At 39.9% G+C, this 26,682-nt stretch overlaps 2 protein-coding genes across 3 annotated transcripts; one reads left to right on the forward strand and one right to left on the reverse strand.

Moving 5' to 3' along the window:
- Positions 1 to 224: 224 nt before the first annotated feature.
- LOC117407509 (tetraspanin-1-like) lies at positions 225 to 9,710 on the forward strand. The gene is made up of 8 exons (XM_034012627.3): positions 225 to 372; positions 723 to 786; positions 2,088 to 2,294; positions 3,158 to 3,232; positions 7,637 to 7,735; positions 8,096 to 8,236; positions 8,413 to 8,496; positions 8,837 to 9,710. Exons 2-8 carry the CDS (start codon positions 730 to 732, stop codon positions 8,897 to 8,899), a joined length of 726 nt encoding a protein of 241 aa, XP_033868518.2. The 5' UTR covers positions 225 to 372; positions 723 to 729; the 3' UTR covers positions 8,900 to 9,710.
- Positions 9,711 to 14,028: 4,318 nt separating this feature from the next.
- LOC117401109 (protein O-linked-mannose beta-1,2-N-acetylglucosaminyltransferase 1-like) lies at positions 14,029 to 26,440 on the reverse strand. Of its 2 annotated transcripts, none has more exons than XM_059031475.1 (22): positions 26,296 to 26,440; positions 25,479 to 25,659; positions 24,970 to 25,072; positions 24,572 to 24,687; positions 24,277 to 24,342; positions 23,919 to 24,032; positions 23,280 to 23,397; positions 22,935 to 23,033; positions 22,568 to 22,695; positions 22,245 to 22,315; positions 22,040 to 22,115; positions 21,620 to 21,703; positions 21,421 to 21,462; positions 20,926 to 20,984; positions 20,435 to 20,507; positions 19,997 to 20,125; positions 19,537 to 19,662; positions 18,998 to 19,062; positions 18,621 to 18,665; positions 18,371 to 18,506; positions 17,756 to 17,865; positions 14,029 to 17,076 (listed from the first exon to the last, which is right to left on the reverse strand). In XM_059031475.1, the coding sequence occupies exons 2-22, from the start codon at positions 25,596 to 25,598 to the stop codon at positions 16,995 to 16,997; spliced, it is 1,962 nt and encodes a 653-aa protein (XP_058887458.1). In that variant the 5' UTR covers positions 25,599 to 25,659; positions 26,296 to 26,440; the 3' UTR covers positions 14,029 to 16,994. The 2 variants fall into 2 exon arrangements, with proteins under 2 accessions (XP_058887458.1, XP_033857478.1); XM_034001587.3 differs by having other exon boundaries at positions 25,479 to 25,713.
- Positions 26,441 to 26,682: the final 242 nt, after the last annotated feature.

Here is a 26,682-nt window from a genome sequence, read left to right on the forward strand (position 1 = left end):
TTTAATTTAAATCAGCTTAAGATAATATATTTATTAGTAAAGCCAAACAAGTAAGCAAAAAACAAACAAACAAAAAAACAACTATGTTCTTCTTTCTCTAGGGGGCGATAGATCATTATACCTGTGAGTCCAAACCCAGCACACCTGAGTTCACCCACTGCCCCCCCCCCCCCCCCCCCATACATGGGAGGGAACAATGCCTCACCCATTCTATTCACCTGTGATTAAGAGGGAGAAAGTTGGGAAGACAGCAAAACAAACTGAACTGGGATAAGAAAAACAGTGTCTGGTAGTTATACCTAATGAAACTTGAATATTTTTTTTTATCATAATATATATCAAAAATATTCAAACGTGAAGAAAACAAAAAAGGTAAGTGCATGTTTTTCTTGTTTGTTATAAAATAGACTAATCATGTAGCAGCAGAATGAACAGTAAACCTGTACCAGCATCTATATTTTATATATAGAAAAAGAGTCATATTTCAAACCCTTCAAGCCTACATTTGTTCTTTTATTATTAGTAGAATTTTTTTTAAATAAATGATGTTTCTGAAGTGTTTCTGTTACTGTACAGTACAGTAACCCTTGTAATTGAAGTACATGGTTAACAGTTTTCACTGGGGTGTGCGAGTTGTTTAAAGGTGTTGTTTAGAGGCGCCCCATCTCACAGTGTTCACTATTCGCTTCTTGAACCCACTAACATAACATTTTCTTTTCTAGCTTCACAATGGGCTGCTTCACTTTTATAAAAGTTATGATGGTCTTATTCAACTTAATCATCTTCGTGAGTACATTTTGTTTTCTGCATTAACGTTGTTTAATAAAATAATAATAATAATAATAATAATAATAATAATAATAATAATAATAATAATAATAATAATAATAACTTTTCCACAACCATGTAAGAAAATGTTTTAAAACTATGAACTAATAAAATGAATCGGTCATTACAAGTAGTAGACATGGAAACCCATTGTTCTGCCCTTCTGTTATGTTCTGTATCCGTGTTGTTTTTTGTTTGTTAAATGTCAAAGAATCTTTGGTGGCTATGGTCACTCTGGGTATTAAGAATAAGGCTGTTTTCACAAACAGTATTTTCTAAGTGCGATGTATATAATATTGATGCAATATTTATGTAATATAATCAGTATTATCTATAGGGATTAAACCAATGGTCTTTGGACATGACTTACCTGTCTTGCAACATCTCTTGCAATTTCCTTTTTCTTTCAAGTGTTTACTGTGTCTCATTTTTATCCTTCACTCTGTGAACTCATTCCAGGGCATTCGCAGTACAAATTATTCCAGTCTATACCAGATTTTACAGTTTAGGTTTTGATGACAGTATTCTAGGTCACAAAGCACCTTCCCCTATTAGATTTCACATCTCACAATAAACACAACCCATAAAAGCTGATATCCATGCAAGACCTGTAGTGGAAACACCTCTTCATGAAGCTGTTATAGTTGACAAGATTCAATGGTTTAATGTTTAAGAGCCATGCTCTTGCTTTCTATACCTGCTGTAGATTATGAAATAGGAAACTTGTATCATTCTAATAGTACTGTATACAAAGAAGATGGATACTGAATATATATATATATATATATATATATATATATATATATATATATATATATATGCTGCACTACTCTAGAATATATTCTTATCCACTTCTTTCAATAACCCGTTTTGATGAGTTGTTGCAGCCCTGAACACTTTTCCATGTACTCCCTTTTCTACATCCACTCCCCTTTTCTCTGCTAATGTAATCTGTTCCTGGAATACAACCTGATTCTCCCAACACGTGCCTCTTTTTTTGTCACAGTTTGCCTGCACAGACACATATAACCAAAGACAGACACTTGCAATGAAGAAAAATCAAGTCGGTTCAGAGCAAATAGTGTTTTACTTGACTGATAGCAAAATAGTGGAGCACATTCTTTTAATGGGATGCATGGATTATTAAAATAACAGGCTGTCCTATTCAGATGAAATGCAAACCTGTAGAATCGCTCATTGAATGAAAACACCTTTGAGTTTTTGACGTTCTGGGTGGATAAGATAACTTCTCTGTGCAGCTGGGAGGAGCAGCGCTGCTGGCTGTGGGGATCTGGGTGAGCGTGGATGGAGGCTCCTTTCTCAAAGTCATCGGGTCCATCTCTGCCCAGGCCATGCAGTTTGTGAATGTCGGATATTTCTGCATCGCCATTGGTGCAGTCCTGGTGCTGCTTGGGTTCCTGGGATGCTGTGGAGCTCAGAAAGAGAGCAAGTGCCTCCTCATCATGGTAAGTGTGACCTGTCTGAGGGTCTTCTGGGGTGCTTGCCCAGCTAGTTGGTCCTTCCATTCCTGGTCTTTGGTTCAACCTTGTTGAATCAATTAAACCTCCATCCAGACCCCAGAGTGCTTCATTTTATCATCTGACCTGTTAAACCTGGAGTGGAATGGCCCTCCAGGACCCTGCATGAAACAGTCACTCACAAACAAAGGGCATCCTTGAATTACGACACAATTCACAAGACACAAAGGGACACCTCTGTTCAGGGTCAGGGCTACTCTCTTGGCCCATGCTCATTATCTGACAACTACACAGAGCTCTCATAAAAGCATTTAGGGGCAACAGTCACTTAAGGGGGCAGCAGTAATATACAGTCAGTATACAGTTACTATAAGTAACATCATTAAACAACAGAAGAACCAAAGGAACCATTTAAAGTTTCACATAAACATTCTAGAACTCTAGAAATATCTGCCAGTGGCTGCACAGTTTACCTTTCTCGAAACATAAACTCAGTACAATGTAAATATTTCTCATTTTACAGCACTGATGTTAGGTAATAGGAGGTTCTGGTCCCTCCGATTATACTGTACAACATCATCAATCTGCAAAGCCTCATGCAGTTTCTGTACCAAGGTTTGTGCAGGTTAATAACAGTAAGAGTTAGTTACAGTAATCTTCACGAAGGCTTACATTTGGAGTGACATTGGAAGCTGTCTCTGGTAACTACATCATGAAATTCTAATTGAAGGTGTGCTCGCGATGTATGGAGTTGGGTCATTTTGATTAACCCCTGCAAAGAGAAAGATAACAAAATAGTCCAGTTCACTGCGTCAAAGTGTCATTTTTGTATCTTTGTGTTTCTTTTCCAGTTCTTTGCCATTATCATGGTTATTTTCATCGCGGAGTTGGCTGCTGCTGTCGTGGCCCTGGTCTACTCCTCGTTTGTAAGTTATCTTTCCTTCGATTCCTTATTTTATCTGGCTCATTTGGAATTCTCCCCAGCTCCGGGTCATATTAAATGATCTCAGTTTATGCTTTTTCAGTACATCCGCAGACACAATGACTCCCAAATTGCTTCTGGCTACTTTACATTTGAATATAGAGGTAGCAGCATTTTATATGCAAAGCAGCCTATTTACATGTAAATGTGTCCCCGTTTCCTGGAATGTTTAATAATTACCAGTTCTCCGGTGAAGTATGTAGGGTACAAACATTCAAATAAATATAAAACCTGTTCTCAATTAATTCAGTCTCCAGAAATGCTAATCCGTGAGACGCAATGGGTTTGTAATGACAAGCCAGGGCTGTTTGATAGTGGATATTATTTTGTAGGAAACTCTTTGTGTTGTGTATCATGCAGCAGTGGCATTGCCAGGACTTTGTTTTGGGGGTGGATGGAGATTTTTTGATAATGGTTAATAACATTTTTGCACACCACTGTCATGCAGGTATATATGTTTATACCCACAGAAAGACACACCCAACGAATATTCAGTTTAACCAAACAAATAACATTAGTACTGAAAACATTTGTGTGTGTTGTGGTTAAAACGACTGCATGCCGAGGGTGTTCCCCGCAACAGAGACTGCTTAAGATTTTAAGCATTAGCTGCTGGCCAAATTGTTGGGAACGCTTCAGTTTATAGGACTGTTAGAAACAATAAAAAAAAAATATGTACACGTGTAATAAAGGGTGTTAGACAGTTATAGTGTTGGCAGGCACTGTATTATTTAACAGGCTATATCATTACAGAACTTAAGGGGATTATAAGTACTTAATAACATCTGCAGTTACAATGTTATTGCAATAATTATTTGTTAATAATCATGAAAACCTTTAGTTTCATGTTTATAGGCTGACGTATTGATACTGTTAAGGATTTGAACTGATTTTTAGTTAAGATTCTATGTCTCAAATAAAGGAATAACGGAGTGTTCTCCTGTACCAAACCTCGGAATGATCTCCCCTAATCCCTGGATCAGTTCTGCAGCTCAAGTGTAAAGCAGGGAGGCTCTGGGATCTTGCTCATACTGGGGCCTGTTCCGGGTGATAGTTCCATGGAACTCCAAGACGTTTAATTGAAAGACATGGAACAATAAACATGTATGGCGTGGGAGGTGTGATTATTGAAGCAGGCAGACCCCAGGGCACTTGTGCCATGCTCCGCTAGCCCAATTGTACTGAAGATAAATCCCTCTCTCAATCAGGTCTCCTTTTGCATAAAACCATTCATCCTGGCACTCATTTCCTTCAAAGTAACCATGGAGACCTAGGCCCTGGTAATCATTTTTAAACCGGTCATTAGACACCCGAGCTGCTGCCCCACCCCAAGGGAAGCAGCAGCACGCTCAATCAAATCAATCAAATCTTTATTTAATATAGCGCCATTTGCAACAATTTGCCACAGAGTGCTTCACATGGGCAAAACAAAAAAACGTACAGAGCAGTAAGTATTAGAAGCAGTCCAACAAATTCAGTAAATACAAAAAAATACATAAGTATGATAAAATAATAAAAACAGTAAAACATACAGTAAAAAGGCAACAGTAGTAGTCATGTATATGATAGACTATAAAAAGATGTCTTCAGCCTAGTTTTAAAAGCTGCCATAGTTGAGGCCTCCCTTAAAGAGGCTGGCAATTTGTTCCACAGTTTAGGGGCCCTGTAGCCGAATGCTGTGCCAGCTGTGCTCTTTTTTAAAATGTTTGGAGGGGTGAGATACCCAGCATCCTGAGATCAGAGCGGCCCACCTGGAACATATGGGACCAATAAGTCACACAGGTAAGATGGAGCTAACCCATTATAGGCTTTATAGGTTAAAAGCAGGACTTTAAAATCAATCCAGTGTCGTACTGGGAGCCAGTGTAGGGATGCCAATACCGGCTTAATATGGTCAAACTTTCTTGTTTTCGTTAGGATCCTGGAAGTAGCGTTTTGCACAAGCTGCAATATGGACAAAACACAGTTTGGAATACCAGAAAATAGAACATTACAATAGTCTATTAGAAGTTACAAAGGCATGCGTCAGTCTCTCAGCATCCTGTGCTGAGAAAAAGCGTCTTCATTTAGCAATATTTATGAGATGGAAAAAAAGACATTTTAGTTACGTTCATAATGTGGGATTGAAATGAAAGATCAGGGTCAAAAATGACATCTACATTTCTAATTTCTGTCTTTGACTCAATGGGGAAGCTGTCTACTGTACAGGCACATTGATTTACCCTCTCATTGATTTCTTGACCTTAAAATTATGACCTCTGTTTTATCAGAATTTAACATTTCTTAATATCAGCGAGACAGGTAGTTAAGGATTTGCAGATGTGGAATCACCTAGTTTCAGAGATAGATACAATTGTGTGTCATCAGCATAGCAGTGAAAGTTTACCCTGTGTCTATGGACAACATCACCCAGGGGGAGCATATACAGAGAAAGCAAGATTGGTCCAAGACCAGAGCTCTGCGGGATGCCCCACACAACTCTAGATAAGAAGGAGGAGTGCTCCTCAATGTGAACATATTGTAACCTATTTGAAAGCTAGGATTTAAACCAAGATAGGGAGCAACCTGACAGTCCTACAAGATTCTTGAGAGGGTCAATTAAAATTGGACGGTCGATGGTGTTGAATGCTGCACTTAGATCTAGAAGGATGAGGACAGAGGCAAGGCCTGAGTCAGAAGATAATAGCACATTGTTTACCACTTTGGGCAGTTTCAGTACTGTGACAGGACGGAAGCCTGACTGAAATTTCTCATATATATCATGCGCTGCAAGGAATGAGTTTAGTTGAGTTGCCACTACTCTCTGTGATACTTCTTATAAAAAGGGGAGATTAGAAATAGGCCTACAGTTATTAAAAACTCCTGGATCCAAAGTAGGTCTTTTAAGCAGTGGTTTTACCATGGCAACCTTAAATGAGTCAGGAACAATGCCAGAGGAAAGGGAGCTATTAATGATATTTAGACTAGTACAATCAATCCTAGATAATGTCAGGACTGCCCAGTCCCTGACCACATTCCGGCGCCTCCTTAAGACTCACCTCTTCAAACAGCACCTGTAGAACTCCTCTGTTGTATCCTGGGACACTATCACCCTTCATTTAAATATGCTTTATTTTGCTCTTATCTGCCCCCTATTTTACTGCATTTAATCCTGTACCTCAGAATATTGTAATCTCCCAAGTGTTTAATCTGTAGTATTTTGTACTTAATCATATCCTGATGTAACTATCACTACTTAATCATATCCTGATGTAACTTTCACTATTATCTGCTGTATTATTGAATTGTGGTTTGTCACACTTGAGAATTATTGTATTTCTTGTTCTTATTGTATGACTTATATTGTAACACTTGAATGTATTTGTATTTGCTTGCGATTGTAAGTCGCCCTGGATAAGGGCGTCTGCTAAGAAATAAATAATAATAATAATAATAATATTTCTTTCACTAGTTTAGTAGGAATGGGGTCTAATGAACAAGTAATAGGTTTTAATTGAATAACTAGATTAATTCAATCTAGTTGACTCAATAAAGGAAAATAATCCAAAATGTGTTTTGGTGTCGCACGACTCAAGGAAGTAGCAGAGTCAGTATCTGAATCTGAGTCATCTGATTTGCCCACAATGTTTGATATCTGGTTTCTTATATCAGCAGTTTTGTTATTGCATAAAGTCATCACTGTTTGCTGTTGCTAAGGTTTCGTAGAAGGCTCTTTTTGCTGGTTTGTGAGTTGAGCTCTATTGTGTTAAAAAGAAATCGAGCCTTGTGATTCAAGACGCTTTGCCAGGAGTGATAAAAAGCCTGTAACGTTGTGGCTTTCCATCTACATTCTAATTTACTGCATGTTTGTTTGAGTATACAAGGTGTGGCATTGAACCAGCCCTTGCCTTTTCGGATTATTTGTAATGTTTGCTGTTCTTCTAGGTTTTGTTGTCTCTAAATCTTTCTTTGGGCTTGCTTTGAGCTCATATACTGCAACTGCATTTAAAGCTAATGTTTAGACTTGTTCAGAAACCATAAGTTGTGGATTTGGGAAGGTTCAAGTGGTTACATGGTCTTTCCTTTGTTATCCTTTTGTCTATATTGAGAGGGTTATTGCTGATATTTGCAGTGCCTGACCACTTAATAGCCAGTAGAACGGCACAAAATGATCATTCGATAATTCGGTGGTCAATGGTGTTGATTGGGCTAATTTACCATTCCAAGTGAAACAAGTGAAGAAACAGTGGCTTGGATTTGTGCTGCTTAGACTCTGCAGAATAGCAATCCCTACAACCCTATGTTAGCTTTGACTTCAAAGACTGTGTCTGTCAGCACACTGACTGCCCTGTTTGTTCTTAATACACAGGCGGAAAGCATCCTGAAGGCGTGGGCAACACCGGCATTAAAGTCTGACTACGGGACCCAGTCAGATGTGACACAGATATGGAACACGACAATGACAGAGGTGCTGTTCTTCTCTACATCTTGATTTGAGCTTGTATAACTGCATATGAAGCTACACTTTACACTGTACATAAACACTTGCAGGGTCAGCTTTTAAAATCTATTTCCCGTCCTTTTGGTCTTCGTAATACTGTGCAGAATATTTACGCTCTCAACAAAATGACATATTTCCCTCTTGTCTCATTTTTAGCATATTAGATACAGCATTCACTTTGCTGTACAGTATTCTCCACATTATTATGACTACAAAGCTGCAGCCACTAACATTGTGAGCCTGTGTGCGTATGTGTGTGTGTGTGTGGTATGTTGATGTTTTATCTTTGGGACTTTTAACTACTGTACTGCCTTTTGTTGTTTCTAGTTGAAGTGCTGTGGCTTCACCAACTACACTGACTTCAGTGGGTCGAGTTACTACAGTTCCCATCATTCCTACCCACCTTTCTGCTGCCAGAGCAACACCACGACTTGTAATCTCGAGGCTGCTGAGAGCAGCGCCATAGAGGTAAAAAAGGCGTTGGAAGGGAAAGTGCGTTTCATTATTCCATTGAAGTGCGTTTCATTATTCCATTGAAGTTTAGCTGATGGAATTCCACTGGTGGTCTGAGATGCAAAGGGGACCGCGCTTTTTCTCATGCACTCATGTCTCAATCCTGTTTGTTTTTCTCATTCAACCTTCAGGGCTGCTTTAATCGACTGCTGCTGACCCTGAAACAGAATGCAAACATCGTCGGTGGGATTGCAGCCGGGATCTGTGCTCTCGAGGTAAGAGTGTTTTAAAGAGAATGGTTCAAGTACGATACAGAGTGAAAAGAAGGGGAGGTATCCCAATGCTTTTTAAAACACTGCTGTGCAAATTCATTGTTTGTATATGGATCTTTAATTTATAAATCAAACTGATTTTTTTTTTCTTCAGGACTTGCCTGTATAAATACAGTATGACTTAAAGTGAGGCGTGATGCTTCAACTTCTAGGTTCAAGCACTTAAAAGCTGCTGTGGATGATATTGAAATACATATAGAGAGCTGAGGAAGGCGGGGTTTACCTGGTCAGCAGCTGAGAGTATGCAGCGCCTCATCATCTTATCTATGTATGTATTTTACAGATTGCTGCTATGGTGGTGTCCATGGTCCTGTACTGTCATATCGACAAGAATGGAGTCAGTTAGAAGAAAATCAGTGATCTGCAATAGGAGAGCCGCAAATATTTCTGTAGAAATTTCTGTAATGTATTTAATTGGAATGCTCTTTTTGGGGAGGACAAAAAGTAATTTATCAGTTTCGTCAAATTTTGCTGGTAACTTTTCAAGCAGCTTGTTGGATTTGTATTTTTCAGGAATTCTGCCCTTGTGCCGAGTTTATGCTGTGACATGAAAACAATTTTGATTTGAGCAACTGACACAAGGAAGTTGTGACTGAGTATTGTGTACCTTGAAATCTTTGCAGTTCTTCTTCTTCAATTCAAACCCTTGCTTGCGCACATTAACATTTGAAGTGCCATACCAGGAATGTCAGTTGTTACATTTTGTGTTTATTTATTTTTAAAATCCCACAGGTGGATGGTGCAGTAGTGTAACTTGAAAAGAAAGTGAGGTCTATTTGAATGATCCAGGCAGTGGCAGATCTTTGTAACGCCAGCCTAAAATGTATAAACCCCATGCAAAGGCTCATTATTAAATGTATAAACCTCATGCAAAGACTCATTATTAAATGGTTAACAACATAATGAAGCATTCAGCTTTATAAGAGCTTCTCCTGACATTTCCTTTCCATAGTGCCTCAAATATTCAAGGCTATAACAGAGTTGTACAGGTTTGCCAAAAAACTATCTCTAAACACTTTTTGATTTTGATAATGCAATTAATTGAAATTGTATTAAATACTGTATACAGTAAATGTTTGTGGTCAATTCAACTCAATAATGTAATGTTTAAAAAAGATTTCATATTTTGAATGAAGGAAGATAAAATCTTACAAAAACGACTGTTTCATTTTTTATTACACCAGACCATTTGCATTGATAACATAGTAATATGGCGCTTGTTCCCCTTAGGGGTCATGTAAAATTGTTATCATTAATCATAACATTTAATTTAACATAAGAATCACACTTAATTAAAATGCAGTCAGTGGAGTGGTTCAGATTCCCTCCCATTGACTTTCATAAGCAGCTTGCTTCTTTGGGTTTCTGCCTCTAGTATGCACCTATTGATATTCTATTTCTCTAGGTGTCCTGGGTCATTCATTCACTGGGGGATTCCTCCTGAAGTAATTTCATTGCCCAGTCATGTCTGAGACAGTTTGCCCTAATCAACATCATGGTGTTCCAAGAGTCTGTGTAATCTTTCTCATCCACAGTGACATCAAGCTTCTCTCTTGTGGTTTATGATGTCACAGAACCCCTCGATGCATAGAGAGATTACAATACAATAAATTACAAATGTATTTTTATATAGTGGTCTTCAGACCATGGCATCCAATGTTTCAACCTGCATAATGTCAAAGAGAATAGAGTTCCACAAACGAGGACAGTGCAACAGCAAAAAGACGATTTTTTGGAACAGCTAACGTTTTTCTGATTTCAAAGAATGAATAGGAATATACAGTTATTAGTTCTTGGAGATAGGATGGCCGTAATCCATGAAGGACTTTAAAAACAAGGTCAGGCTGAAAATGACACACCAGATGCGCGTACAGCCCCCCTGCGTTCATGACAACACATGATCTATCTGTTGAGCGGCTGTGCAAATGCATGGTATAGAAATTCACACTGCCCTTGAGTTCAGCTGTGTAGGACCCTGCCTTTATATTTTGATGTGTTTCATCTATGGGGTGTGTTTACAACTCCAGTCTTAAAACATTCCCTTCAATGCTTTCTCTCGCTTCTCGCATTTAAAAAATACACACTGGATACAAGCTTCTTCAAACATTATGGATGGAATCACAACAAATTTTGCATTGCATGCATCGTACTGTAATCGCAGGCTGAAAAAGCACAGCCGGATATACAGGATTTTCATAATGTTTCCAGTGAAATCACTGAGTGAAAAAAACAAACAACAGTGACAATGGACACAGGTCTGTATTCCTGATAAAATACAGTATTTGCATTGCGATAAGGTGGCTATTTGCAATGCGATAAGACTGCTCCAAATACCTGTGAGAACACCTGTGTTATCAGATCAGTACTCTTTCTTTTTTTGTACACATTTATTAATCCGGACCAAATGCATCAACAGAGATTATTATTATTATTATTATTATTATTATTATTATTATTATTATTATTATTATTATTATTATTATTATTATTATTATTAAGTCTTTGTGCTAGGCACATCTTCCCATTAAACTAGTCATAGAATTGAGTAGCAAAAGAAAGTGATACAGTATGTTCAGTCTGGTTAGATTTTTTATTTTCCAAGACCAAAAAAAAAAAAAAAATGTGTTAAGCTTAGAGGTCAGCTCTTTATATTGTATCACCAGGTCCCATTCAAATGAATCCCTAACCCTCACAAGTGACCTTATGTCAGTATGACAGCTATGCATAATGATGGTCTGATACTAATACGCTGCATGGATCATTGATTATTTAATGGACAGTTCATATGAAATTACCTCATTGGAAATGAGATTCATGACATCAGCAATTACCGTTATTAATGTATCTTAAAAAAAATTAAATAAAAAACCAATAGCTACATAACTCCCCCCTCACTGTAGCAAGTTTATTATCACGAAGGATGAAATCCAGTTATCTGAAGAAACGCTTTTCCAATTGACATGAAACTTGGCATTAACTTTATTAAGCACAAATAAGTTACTGAGAGTATCATATTTGGGGGATATATGGAGGTGTCTGTACATCCATCTGCTTTTATGTCACGCTTACATTTTTGCATATCTCTGGAGAACCACTTAATAATCCGCTTGTGATTAAGCATTTCATTGCACTTTCTTATTCTATGTTATGCTTGTTGATGTACGTCGTGATCGTCCTAGTGATAGATCTCATTTTGAATTCCCAGGCTTGGCTATGGCTGTTTGTTACTCGTTTTAGTCACAAAGAAAGAACACAACTTGAGGGACTTACCGAACCCTTCATATTGTTTTACAAACACATTTCACAAATGGATTTCAAAATACCCTGCCAACATCCTTAAAACTGAAGACCTGGAAAATGAACAATGAACCCTTTGACTCATGATGACAATTACTTTATCAACCTTTGTGATTACCGAGGCGTGATCTGGAGGTATAACAAGTCATTTGTAAGGCATGGGAGTCCTTTACAGTAAATATCACCCACATGCTCTAGTACAGGAAGCCTACAGCTGCCTCAGGGCATGAGTACAGTAGAACATATTTAAAAGGATTTTTACAGGATAGCTTGTCTTCAGATCTTTGTTAAAATGTCCCTTATAATAATGAGACCAATTCCTTATTTTGATTTTACCTACTTAATATCCACCCAGCTACTGTATAATGAGGCTGTTATTCCTCAGAAGGTTTCTGTTCTGGGCCGATGTCAGTGAAGCTGTAAATACAGATGTAAGTTTCCTGCTTATTATATATAATACACGTCTCAGCTTGCTTAATTAAATTGGTCTTTGACTTGCTTGAAGACTGGTGTGATAGTATTAGTCTTCTGTGAGGAGGGACATGCCCTCAAAAGAAATGGCATGCATGTTGTTTGCCATGCAAGAACAATCCTGACTCAATCAGAGGTCATTTGGAACAGAACTAGTGAGCTCTCAACATGATGACTGTGGTTTGTAAGATAGAATTCTATTTTGTTTGTAAGATAGAATTATTCTACCTATTAATCTGCGTGGATGTGAGCTGGCTGTCTACAGTATTATAACATTGAACTTGACATTTGAATGAGGAGGAAAAGCTCTTTAACTGCTTTTAAATTGCCTGTCTGTCATCAAAATGGCTACATACATGCCATGTATTCTTGAGCAATCTTTTAGGAGTGCATATGGCCTCAGAGTACGTATGATGAGAATAATGGGTAAATCATTTTCCATTTTCTTTCTTCTTGATGGATGTAATTTAAAGGAAATGAGCAATTGTGGTACCCGTGGGATATGTTGAACATTCACATATATATGTTTAAAAAAAAAAAAAAACTTTCCTTGGACTTTTCAATACTAATATCCTTCTTATTACTTATCCCACCTCTGCAAACATGTCCCAGCCATTTGCTACAGATAGTAAAGACGAAAAGTAATTATCTGTTGAGTTCTCTATGAACATGGGGGCACCAAAAATCAATACAGCTCAATATAAGGTTACCATATGAGTTATGACTCCATGTACACTAGGACAGTTCAGGCTTTTCAAAGCATTCTGGTACGTTTTACTTGTCTCTTTCATAGTAGGACTAAACTTATCAGAACGCATTGTGATGAAAAGCCTGAACTGTCCAGAACTATCCTAGTGTACATAGAGTCAAATGGTAACACTTACCCAATACCTTTCAATCACATGAAGTGAAAATAAACCTAATAGCTTCTTCATTTGAATGGATGCATCTCATGTTCCAGTACAATCACTGGAGGAAAACATGCACTAGAAAATAACTTTAAAAAATAAGGTTGTGTGTTGAAATCTCCCTGGTCTCTCGCTGGCGTAAAGCAATGCCGCGTTCACTGAATTAGCACTAAACAGTATTCTGGGCAGTTCATTTTTATTAGAGGATTCAGACATTCAGCTAACACCTAGCTCTGCAGCAGTGAGTTATTTGCATGGGACAGCCACACAGGAGGTGGCTCTGTTTCTTGGTGTTTAAATCATGGGGATTTATCAAATGAAGCATTTGTATAGATTTTCATACCGCACTGTGTGGTGAGCTCATGATGGAATGAGACATACAGCCTTCACTAATCTCTGTCTAATCACTGAGTTATTTTTGCTCTTCCTATTGAGCACTTTGAACTTCAGCAGCTGCAGTAGTTATGTGGATAACTATTATGAATAATGGCAACTAGCTTGCCACATGAAGTTTTAAAGCATGCATATTATTTGAAACATTAACAACTATAATGTGTAGAAAGCAATACAGTACTGTATGTGATCAGAAAAATCTACAATAATTACACAATATCAATGGGCTGAATCCTCTTGTGCAGAGTGGCTGTTTTGAAATATTCTAGTGCAATTCAATACCCCTTTAAACAAGCCTCTAGTCAAGCCTCAGAACATTTCTCAATGTTTTTGTTGATGGTGTTTTTTTATTTCAACAAAGGGCTTGAGTTTGGTCTCCTTGGTTTAACCAAACACAGTAGCCACCTTCTGTTTCCAGCAAGACTAGAGTATGGTCTGTCTTTTTAATCGCAACTGCCATGCCCAGAAACAGAAATTGGATAGGGTTTACAAATCCCTTTTCAATGATTACAAATGCGTTTCTAAAGGGAAACAAAACAAATATTCACAAGTTCCACACAGCTTGAGAAAGGCAATTATATACGTAAGAGCTTAAAAGGTTAAAAAGCTGCAGTGACTAACAGTGACAACTATGAAATGCAAATACTGTGATAATGTGTGAAAGTGTACATATGCTATCACAGCAGATAACACAAATATTCTGTACAGGTACACATTCTCTCTGAACTTGTCGGTGGTTTGGTGTTGTTGCCAGCACTCCCTCCCCGTTTAACTGAAACCTAAACAAGCCTTTTGTTTCCAATTGAACGACCCCACAGATAAGGTGTCCATGGGCGCGTTAATCTAAGCCCCGGGGGAAACTGTAGGGAGGAAGTTCATGACTAGAGTCCTTCAGCTTTTTTAAAAATAGGGATCACCATCACAACCAAGATGATGAGCCATTTCAAACGCTCTTTAGTAATTCAGTTGCTCAGTCAGCCTAGTGGGCGTTTAAAGAAGCAATGGCAAAATACATTCTGAAAAAACTGAAAACGGATCCTTTGTTCTCTACATGTTTAAGAAAGCCCTGTAAAGCTGCACCCCGAGCAGATAGCATCGCATCTTAATAAACTTACAGTACTTGTGGCTTCTCTGCACAGTGAGCAGTATCTACTGCAATAGCTTCACTCCTTCCCAGTCGATCAGACACTAAAATGGATGGAACGAGAGAAGGGGAGTACTGGTTTACTCTCCCCGAAGGCTGGTAAATTGCAATGGAGATTGCGCTCCGGAGGATGGCACCGGGTTATGGGACATAGATTACCTGCTCCTGTTCTACACAGCCTGCAATGTGATAAAGGGGAATGCAAGAAAAACAACACATTTCTTTAAAACTCCAGGTAATCTCTGTATCATTGTTAAACAAACTACATCCAGAACATATATTTTAAAATCCCAACTTAAAACAGCAGACTTGCAACATCCAATTCCCCTGTGGGGACAGATGGTAAATAAGAGCTGAGAAAACACACTGCAGGTTATTTTCAACTGAGTACCCCCAATAAACTCTTTGTTGAATACATTAAAAGCCATAAAGCAAAACGAAATCCAGTAAGGTGTAGTACTAAAAACGATTAGTTTTCCAATCATTGGCAAATAAAGCAGCTTGTGAAAGACTATCCCCGGTTCAATACTTTTCCATGAAGTCCTGGGTAAACAGTACCACTAAATGTACAGCACTCCCCCCTTATACTACGGTAAGCTTTACAAATATATAAAACATTTTTTAAGCCAAAAAAGTCCTTAGAAATCTAATGAGGATGTCTGCTTATTTCCTTCGCCATTGAATGCATCCAACAGTTAAATGGTCTTCTTCACAGTAGAAAAGTAACAGGAAATACTTATGGATAAATTGAACACTTAATATGAAATGTAGTTGACCATGATCAGAGGCAATAATATTCAAGTTACTACCAACACTCTAACATTAACAAAAAAATCAAAGAAAGAATTTCCACACAATTAAATGATGTGCTACACATACAAGTTAATAAGAAAACAAAAAATCTAATTTAAAATATATATTACACACATCAGATCATAAAACCCGGCAACTTAGGCTGTTCAACTGATCCTGCGCTTTGCTCCTTGATAAAGTTAATAAAGCCGCTAAAACTATCCCTCATAGTGACAGGGCGGCAGTTGAGTTAAATAAATATATAGGTTACAGTTTATATACAACAAAACAAAAAGGAAAACAATATTCTGTAGCTAAATATTCTGACCTAATGAGCTAGCCTGGGTTTATATTAAAAAAAAAATAATAAAAAACCCGCCATTGCAGACCAACTAATGTGAGTCAATAAAATACGACAGCCCATCATCTGCAGGCGAGTCTGCTAGGTGTCGGATCAGTAGGGGATTTTCATTCATGCCTCTAACAGTCATGCCAAGGCTGTAAACTCACTTTTCATCAGCAGTTCATGCCCTCAGTATGCCAGTCAGGCAGTGCAAACGCCAGCACCCCGAATGACAGGAAAACATTCTTCCAATCAGCTTTTAAAACACCCCGTGCGGAGGTTAACTGGCACGGACAGGTACGCCACTGAAATCGAGGGAAGGACAGCTTATCTAGTTTTTAAATCAACACATTAATATTGCTGATGAACACTTCTGAAAAGCAATGGCGAGTAAGAATAGGAGTTACTGCACACCCCCACCTCTAACTGAAGCACACTGAACAATACAGCCGCCCCCCCCCCCCCCCCCAAAACAAAAAAAAAAAGCACAATGGCTTTATTTGAATGATTTAACAGTGCCCAATCTCCCTTGAATGTATACATGTACACGTCCGCAGACTTCATTTCACTGTATTTGTTTAGCATATGAAGTAATGTTGATTGGTCAATAAACCACTCCTGGGTGAAATACACTAGCCGGATTAATAAAGTTAAGGAGCGGCAGAATTTACATCTGCCACAGTTAAGATACTGGAATACCAATGGATCCCTTTCCAGGAAGGGCCACCAAAAATGGAGTACTGTTATATGCTTCTAAGCCCTCTAGTTCTCCTTTGATTCCACAGGAAGACGTATGCCAGTATATACTTTTAACAACAACAACAACAATCAGCCATTAAGAAAAAAAAAAAAAGTTTTAAGATAACCCCCAGTTGTTAAAGGGTTTGTATGTAAAACATTTCAGGACTGATTTACAGCTAAAATGAACAAAATATAAATAAATAAAAAAAAGGTTGCGTTCCATCGCCATGGTTTTCATTCCCTTTTGCCCCGTGCTCCGAGCGGACTCTGCGCTGGTCACCAGGCTGGGTTAGTGGTTGTCGTGGCTGCACAGCGGCTGTCATGTCACACACAGACGCTGCGCACCTGGAGATCACGTCTGTTCAGGAGCTGCTCCTTCCTCCTTCGGAGGGGGCTCCAAGTGAATCGGGGTCACCTGTGCGGGTTTCTTTACACTAAGAAAAACATTTACAAAACATGGAATGTCAATTAAAAGATTTGATCCAGATAAAAGACGTTCTTGTTCTTGTAAAAGAAAAGAAAACAAGTTTCAACTGGTACAAGTTAATCATTATCTTACATCTACAAAACCTTTAAATCCAAGCATGAAATTGCATATTTAACATTGCACTACAACACAGGCACAGGCAATTACTGTTCAGGCAGTGCCATCTAGAGGTCAAGCAGAGATCTTGTGTGCACTGAAAAGCATTGAAGATTTAAAACCTGTAGATCAACTACTGCAGGTCTTTTAAAACCCTCTTCTTATATACAGGGCTATACAAACCAGTAGGCTACTTTCAAATACTGCAATGCAAAAAACAGCCCGAACCACTTTGAAGGAAGCCACCTGACATTGGCCTCCTAATAAGTGGTGGACATATTAAGCACTTTGGACAATTGCCATTCACTGAGTCTGCAACATCCAGTAAGTAGGGACTCCTGTAGGTAGGTTTGTTTGTTTGTTGTTTTGTTCCCCACCGCCACAGCAGGAGCATCACAAAGTGATACATATACATCAATTTATCCGTAGAGATCAGCCAATCCTGTTCAAGTACTACATTTCAGCCTCTAAGCCATTCGGAGCAGCACAACTTAAGATTCTCCGTGACAAGCTGTCTGTCTGTTACTTACGAGTAGGGAGACACAGGAGATCCAACAACGAGAACGTGGTTTTTCTTCCTGAAGAGACGCCACAGTCCCTTGTGGTTCCCTCGGACATCTAGATCCCAGACATGGAGGCACTGAAGCGGGTAAGACAAGACCGATGAAGAGGTGAGTGCTGCCCACGTACAGGGGAGCTTGCTCTGGGAAGGGACTATTCTCTGCCATCCAATTCAGAGATACAATTAGAATCAGAAGCCTCAACCGCACTGAGACCGCTTACACCAGAGGTCTCTTACGAGTGTGGAAACAACACAAATGGGGTTACAGTTAAGCAATCCGATAGAGACAAAAACGAGAAACCTAGATCTTTCAAAAACATTTGTATCATGTTTCCCAAATATAAAGGTTTCTTGTGTAGCCACATATCTTAGAATATCTTTGTCACAGGGCTAAATCTTATCCTTTTACAAGTTCTGTTTCAGGGGCTTTGTGGGCTTAGCCTACACTGAACGCACGAGACAGCTCTCTTAAGATTTCAAGGTCTTGTCACATATAAACAAAATGAGGCACCGCAAACCAAACTGCGACTTGACAACTGAGCCCATGGAGTCTTTCTGCCCCTGTGCTCAGCGATGCCCCTACCTTGGCCAGCTCTGTCCATGCAGTGCTGTCAGCCTCTTGTTCCATTTTAATATACATGATGTAGGTTTTGCCCTCCGTGTCTGGAATGAAGGAGTCCTCACACGGGTTCTTGCTGTGATCCAGCAACTCTGCTTCACTGAGACAAAACAGATTGTACATAAAACAGGCCGTTACAGCAGGGATGGAAGAAGAGTCTGGTACAGGGGCTGCAGCGACCATGCCTTCAGGAATAGGAGACGCACATACTCACCCGAGCAGTCTCTGAATTTCTGTCTCATAGGCATCCTTTTTCAAACTTCTCAAAGGAAAGAAAATCCAGTATTAAATTCACCTTTAAAGAAACCTTTCATTTGAACAGTTTGATGACATATATAGAGAATGCACTATACAGTAAACTCATTCTTTGAGATCACCACTATTAAGATCACCATTTAAGGGACCATCTCTTTCAGTTTGGAAGCTCGTTCTCTCTCTTCTCTAATAAGGCCCACAGCACTCCATTAAGACCACTTAACTCTCTTTAGTGGTCATGGTAGATTAGCCGAATGCTCAGATGGCTCTTCCCTGAATAATCGCTTCATTTCTTTCATGCGCATTAGTTAAATCAAAAGGCTGCTGCATATTTACCCGTCAACCTTCTTGAACTGAACGTTAGGAACTGTGTTCAACTTATGCTTCTTAAAATAAACTTCCTAAAAGAAAAAGAAAAAAAGGCACACATTATACACGTTAGTTTTTTGGATTCCAGTCATGCTGGGTGAAGCTGCACCATCCATCCCCACTGGAACACAGTTTTAATATATTGAGGTTACTGCTGGTTTAGAAGGCCTGGTTAGCACTAATCTTGGTCTGTCTTGCCTAAATTAACATTGTAAATAGACCTAACTAGGTCCGTGAGCCTAGCAGTTAACAGTACTGCAAATATGGCTTTCCTACAGAGCAGTCACACACAAGGGGTGACAATGAGACTCCTATTGCATAGCAGTTTGATCTGTTCCTGGTTGTGCTATGAGTTTAATAAGACACACCTGAGTTTGTTACCTATATGCTGGGGATAATCAAGCACATATTACAAATCTGGACCGGGACGACACTGCTATGCAATAGGAGTCTTACTTTCACCGCTGCAAACAGTTCTGCACAGAAGTAGAAAATGGGATTCTCACATGGAAGTATCCGTTCATGTTCAGCCCAATAATGCCGAAGTGGTAAGATCTGGACACGTCGGGAATGATGCACTCCCGGTCCTTTCTCTGTTCAGGCATTCGCATCCACATATCCCAGTCCCACAGCTACACAGGGAAGAAACAAACAACAGTATCAGGCAATGAAATCAAAAACAGACTCAGGGAATAATGAAGAACGAGTGTGTCTCGGCAACCCAGTCCACTAGCTACAGTATTTTATTATCCTGCATCACATGCTTCTTTTAATAAGGGTGTGTTTGTGGTGGAGAAAATAACAATCACGTCTCTTTTAATGCAAGAGCTATTGTATGTTATGTAATGTGTGCTTTGTTATCGGTGCACATTACTTAGTGTGTTGTAAACCCTCACCATTATAATGATGAGTTGGATCTCAGCGAATGTGAAATGGAAGTCCTATACAACAGACACACTGAACTACCTTTTCTGGCGTTGGCCACTTGGGCTCCAGCTCGTCCTTGTAAAGGCTCTTCTTTAAGACCCAGCCCAGTCCAGGCATGCTCTCCACACGGTACAGGAGGGCCGGGTCCTCTGCGGTGTGCTCATAGCCCTGCAGACAGCAGAGAGAGAGAGTCAGATGCTTTTTAATGGGACTGGTTAAGGATGTTTAACATAATAAAAATACACTCCATTCATGTGCGGCCGTATTAGAGCAGTTACACGTCTCGAAGTGCAAGGGGTTAAATCATAGCTACAAACAATCCATTACAAAAAAAAAAAAAAAAAAAAGCATTGGAACATCCGTACCATGCCAGCAACAGGGACTTAAAAGAGGTTAGTTTTGCCAACTGGGCTGAGCGAGACCACCACCCGTCCTCCGCAGTCAATATCAATATAAAAATCGGTTCTCATCACCTACCTGATCATTCCAGGCTGAAATACAGTACAGGCTCTCGTCTTCTTCAAGTAAATGAACCGTCTGACTCAGAAAACTGAAAACACCAAGTAACAAATAAATAAAATCAAAACCAGTAGCTCTAGCAGGTCTACAGATATTTAACACTCAAGTCATTCCTTGATTGAATTATTGCTTATTTATTTATGTATTTATTATGTATAGACAATATGAAAAGCTATTAAGGATGTTAACCCTCGTAGTTTATCCATCAGGTTCCACGCAGAGCAGTCATGATCCTGCGGTACAGTAGGTGTCCTATATCATCTCCCCAGTGCCACGTACATATCATTGATGATTGACTTTGTTCAGTGTCCTTGCTTTCAGTCGAGGACACAAACTGTTGTCGTGCTCATTCAATCAGACATGATCGTAGTGCAGAGTACTAATGCATAACAGTCATCTCATTAGCATTATACTGAGCGGAAAGATGATATTAAAATGAACTGGTTTACCTGAAAAAGTCAACAGAGATATCCAGGTCCTCCTCCAAGACGATTGCAAACTGTGCGTCCTAAAAACACAAGCACACGTTCCCTGAGAAACACAAGCACACGCTCCCTGAGAAACGCTCAACTGTCTTTCAAGAGCAGCGTGGCTGTCAGTGCAAGAAACAAAAACAAAGCACCCCCCAAGGGTGTAATACAAGGGGAAATCATATCTCTTGTTGAATGGTTTGTGAACAGGAAGACCTCTGTCCTGTATATGGCAATAATAAGTGAGTGCAAGGTTCCTTTTTACTAGATAACAAATGAAAACGGGAACAGAACCAAAGAACACAACTGAGTATCCAATGCAAAGGCACATTATGTCAGCAGTCAGGAGTAATGGGTAGCATTACTTTTTAATTAAAAATACGAAGTCTGCATCTTAAATGGTTCATAATAAGATATGAGCTGTTAAAACACCCATTCAGAATTATCCACCCACTGCTACACTGTTATACTCACAGGGTGCAAGTTGAAAGTGGCAGTCAGGCTGGCCTTGTAGTGCTGTTGACATATGACAAAGTAAACATGCAGGACATTAGAAAGAGAACAATATAAATAAAGGTCATTAAAATGCAAAGGCATGCCAGCAGTCATCTTACCGGAAGATGAATAACTAGCACTAAATAAACAAGTCAATAAGATGGTTGCCCTACTGTACCTGGGACACCCTGGCGTTTTTAATGCTGATAGGAGTGTGCTGAACCCCCTTCAGACCAAAGAGCTCCACGACGTCCATAGGCTCCTGTGAAAACCATTCAAAAACAGGGTTCATTTTCTACACTGGATTGTGCTTTAGCTCAAGCAAACCCTTTGTATACAATGAAGAGAGCAGTGCCAGTATGTATGCTCATTCCTGATTAAACACACTCTAACACCGAGCAATGGAAAGGGGTGTTGGTGCAGGTTGGTCTTATTGCATTTTGAGAAGTTGGTGAAAGGTTTTACTCTCCTATACGATTTTGAGGGCGCTCCCCTGACCTTATCGTGCAGTCTGAGAGGCACAACTCAAGAAGCGTGAAAAGTAAAAGCCAAGTAATAAGTGAACTATATACATGATCTGTTGCTTTCGTTTTCTTACCTCATAGTATCCATCTATAAATACGGTGATCATCTGGGGATTCACTCCCTGGGCAGACAGCAAGGACCGCAGCATTCTAGGAAGAACAGCAACGTGGTTAAAACAGCAGCGGTCAGGATTTACACTTGAACCATCAACTGTGCCACATATTAAAAAAATACATACAGGTATAGTAAAGCGTTTTTAATTGTTATTGATTTCTCACCTGTACAGGTAGTTGGGTCTATTTCCAGCGATAACAGCCACAGGCACATCATACACGTTATTTTGGGCTAGCTGGAGAAAAAGATCTATGATTTAAACAGTAAGCAGATCCCCCATTTGCCGTATTATACAATCCAAGACACAGGCAATGCTTGTTTTATGGTCAAAACCTAATGGAAGTCATTGCGTCTTCAAAAAGCACCAATTTCAAAACGATTGTGGGATTCCTTAATTTCGTAATCCAGCCTAGTATGAAAACCCTAGCCCATTGCATCCCCCCCAAAGCACGCACAAGGACAAGAGAAGCACTCTGGAAAAGCTTACTGGGTCTGGGTTGAATTCGATGGGGGCCGGATCCTTGCAGCTGCAGATACTGCCATAGCCCTCCACCTTACTGCAGAAAATCTTCCTGCGTCGATTCATCTCGGTATCGGGCCAGAGGCACTCGGCATCTTTCAAACAAGCAATAAAAACAAACATCAGGGTGCGATATTAATGACCCAAACAGTGGCATTTAGTGATATGAACGGGGATACATTTACGTAGCACTGGATCATTCAACTAGACCCCCCAGGGGTGACAACTTGCCATCTACAGGCAAGAGACCTTCTCATTTTTGAGCTACTGAATTACGAGGTATGGGTTTAGAAACTACTGTTGAATTCCCCTTTTTAAAATTGTCCCCAATTACCTTCAGATGGTGTTAACTGCACCTCTGTCTTCAGTAACACTGGATCACCCCATGTGGACAGCGCTGGAGACTTTGAGTGTTTCTCCCCATACACTTGACCTGAGAGACGAGAAGTTCAGAGCTGCTTTCATTTGTTTTGGCCTGTAAAGTATCACCATGCAAGTGTGTGTGTATTCGGGGTGTGCTGATACTCGTAGATGGAACTGCCTTTCAGAAGTATTGATCACAGGTATTCATTAAATCCATTCATTAATGTGTTGATTTCAAAACAAGAAAAGCTCTCCTTCCCTGTGTGACCGTTACAGTGGGGCTGTGGGGAACATTACAGTGGGCTGTGGATCTCACCTCCTTTCTTCACCACCAATGTCCACATGTCTCTCCAGCTCAGCGACAGGGACACCTGACTGCCCAGCCCCTTCAGCAGGGTCTTCGCTGCTTCTTTCAGATGGAAGGAGCCCTCATCCTGCAGGGGTATCAGAACAAACAGGCAAGATTTACAAAGAACCCAAGGTAAGAAGACAAACTGTCAGCCAATGCCTTCATCAGTTCCATTAGCCAGGAACGTTTGTACACTGCTAAAGACTTACCTTTAGAACAGAAAAACAGTAATGGAATATAATAAAGAAATGTCCGGACAAGGTCTTTCTACCAGGCTGACAAAGAAGTAAAAGTCTGAAGGGTTTCAAAAAAATAAAAACAATACATTTGGTCTGAAGATGTCTCTGGCACCATCTTGTGCTCAAATATGATTCCACTTTTTGGGATTCAGCAAGCTAAGATCCCTCTCATAATTCAGGGATAGAAATAAGACTTCTCACATAGCAATTTCACCCATTGCAGGTTTTACTATAAGCCTGATTAGCAACAAGCTCAGGTGAGTCTTATCAAATTCACAGTAAAACCAGGAAAGGATCAAACTGCTATGATGGAGAAGGAGCAGCTGTGTAAGGGGTGATCAGTGAAGCACAGGAAGATGTTGCCTACCTTAATAGTAAAGATCAGGACTCTCCCACGCGTCACCATGTTCAAAAAGAGGACCATAGCTTCATCTTCGTGGGGCGAGTAGGTATCAAAAACACGCTTCGCCATCACGTGACCCTGGTAATGCGAAAGGAAAGACATTTTCTCAGATTGTGCATCTTTGACAACCAACCCTGAAATGTGTTTAATCTCAGGGCAGGGATCTGAACAGGTCTCCTATTGCATAGCGGTGTGATTCACTCCTGGTTTTACTACTATACACACTGTGACTAATCAAGCTTGTAGTAAAACCTGGCATGGGTGAAACTGGTATGCAACAGGAAACATATATGCACCCCTGCAGCGCAAAGGAAATGCTCACAGTTGCCTGGTTGAGCACAATGACATGGACCCCTCTTCCTTGTTCTCGCATCTCATCCTCCAGAACCTAAAAAAAGAGGAAAAACTAGCAATGTCGCTTCATTTATTTAAATACAGCTCACATTACAGATTGTATAATAGAATTCCTGGCAGAATCATCATCATAATACACCAAAAACAGTCACTTTTTTCTACTGTTCAACTTAGGAACATTATCTATACATATAAATATTTGTAGTCAGTGAATATGTCACTTGTTTGTCCTGCCAACAGCCATTTAAAATGAGTTAGCTCACGGTGGTGCCGTCCACGGCCACGTAGACCTTGGAGCGGCTGGAATAGACCTCGATATCCAGGACCTTCCTCCCACTCTGCGGTCTCCGAGGGGTCTCCATGTTGGGAAGAGCCTCGTCTGATCAGAGAGACAAGGTGCAGGTCAGCGAGCTCTGAAGAACAGCTCACAGCAAATAACCCTTTCGGATACAAGCCTATTCTGCTCTTTATATGGGGACGTATGGAAGACGTATAAAATATACTTATTACGTGTCCAAAACTACTTCAAATGGTTTTTAAAAAATATATATTTTCAATATTTCATGCATGAAAGGGTTAAGCAAGTTCAATGTCCATAATGATTACTAATAATAATAATAATAATAACAGGAAGTTGTGCCGGTATGTTAACAGCACTCACCGTACTCCTGAGCCGCCTCCTCCTCGATCGCTGCTCTCCGCGTGTCCAGAATGAGCTTAATGTTGATAATCACCGTCACCAGCAAGAACAGCACAGCACCTGTCTGAGGGGCAAGGAAGGGCACACAGAGAAGCAATAAATACTGACAGGCAAGACAGCCACGGAGAACTTATCGGAGGCATTTAATGTCATCTTAACTGAACACCCCCCCCTCCCCTGTATATTTATTGTACTACCCGGTGCAGCTGATTCTGTCCCTTGTTGGCGAGGCGAGACGAGGTTAAAAGCCCTATAATGATGAACACAGACGATCTCTTTTGCATTGCGGTTAAGACGCTTGTTTGCGGTGCACGGGTTTGCCTGTTCATGCCCAGCCTCTGCCCTTACCTGAGCTACACTCAGGCACAGTAGTTTTAATGAATCCCCCCCTCCCCATGTCTATTTCTTGCGCTACGCAAGCCACAGATTCTCTGATAACTGGTAGCTTTGATGAAACCAGAGGCACTTACCTGGCAGAATCTGCGAACAGCTCTCTGGTTGGTGAGCTTGTATTTCCAGGTGAGGTAGAGGCTGCGCTGCTGCCGTGGAATGAAAGGCTTGGCCCGGGGGTTCGGTTTCCAGGTCTCCATGACGGGCAGGGGGGCAGGGAGGCGGGGGTCGGGACGGGAAACCGTTTCTTGGGTAGCGGAACTAGATGAAACGCAATGCAGGTTGATTACCTCTTCCAAGCGTTCATGTTGTCCTCTATAAATAAATAAATAAATAAATAAATAACACCTGTTGATTTTATTACCACTTTTCTACAAAGCAGTTTGTGTAATTATATATATATATATATATATATATATATATATATATATATATATATATATATATATATATATAAACACACACACAAAGAAATACCAACACGTGAATGGTTCTGCTGTGATAAGACAGTCCACACAGCAAAATTAATTAATTAAATAAAAAAGAATCGCCTCTGACATGCTGTAATTGGTCCTCACATACTGTGTGGTAGGCACTGAAAACAGTTCGCAATGCTACACGTTCAATAGTTTCGAATCACGTCCAGAAGTGTATGCGAACACTCAGTTTTAGCGGAGTCAGTAAAAAAACCGTAAAAAAAAAAAAAAATCTAAATAACGGAAAGTCTAACACCGCGTCAACATGCATTCACCGTACAGACCCTGGGTTCAGTTTGCTGTAACGCTACAACGTTGGGAGTGACTGGCAATGTAACGAATGATTAAGTCATTTCAGAATCTAATGTCTGCTGCATGTAACGTAAGTACACACAAGCCAGTGTCTGGAGCCTTTGCTTACCGTCGCCGCAGTGCAGTCGCTACGTGCTTGTTGCTGATTGCTTTTTGGCTACAGTTGTTTTTTCTTCATTCTGTTTTTCAAGGAAACGCTAAAATGCAAGCGACTGCCACGGACTTCCGGCGCCAGAAAAAAAGCATGCATTGGGATGCCCCTTAAAGGGGAACGTCGTCTTAAATGTAGTTTGTCTGTAAAAGTTAGTAGGGATATGTCGTTTCTATGGCGACGTACGCTTTTTGCTAAACCAATGAACAGCCCAAAAACTGCAAAACTGACAAAGTGTTTGACACCCGCCCCTCAAAAAAACCTGGACAGGAATGGAATACTGGAATTACTGGGACTATAGTATATGTAAAGAACAATACCTGACCACACCACAGGATGGCAGCA

Source organism: Acipenser ruthenus, chromosome 10 (assembly GCF_902713425.1).
Source record: "Acipenser ruthenus chromosome 10, fAciRut3.2 maternal haplotype, whole genome shotgun sequence".
NCBI classification, from domain to species: domain Eukaryota; kingdom Metazoa; phylum Chordata; class Actinopteri; order Acipenseriformes; family Acipenseridae; genus Acipenser; species Acipenser ruthenus.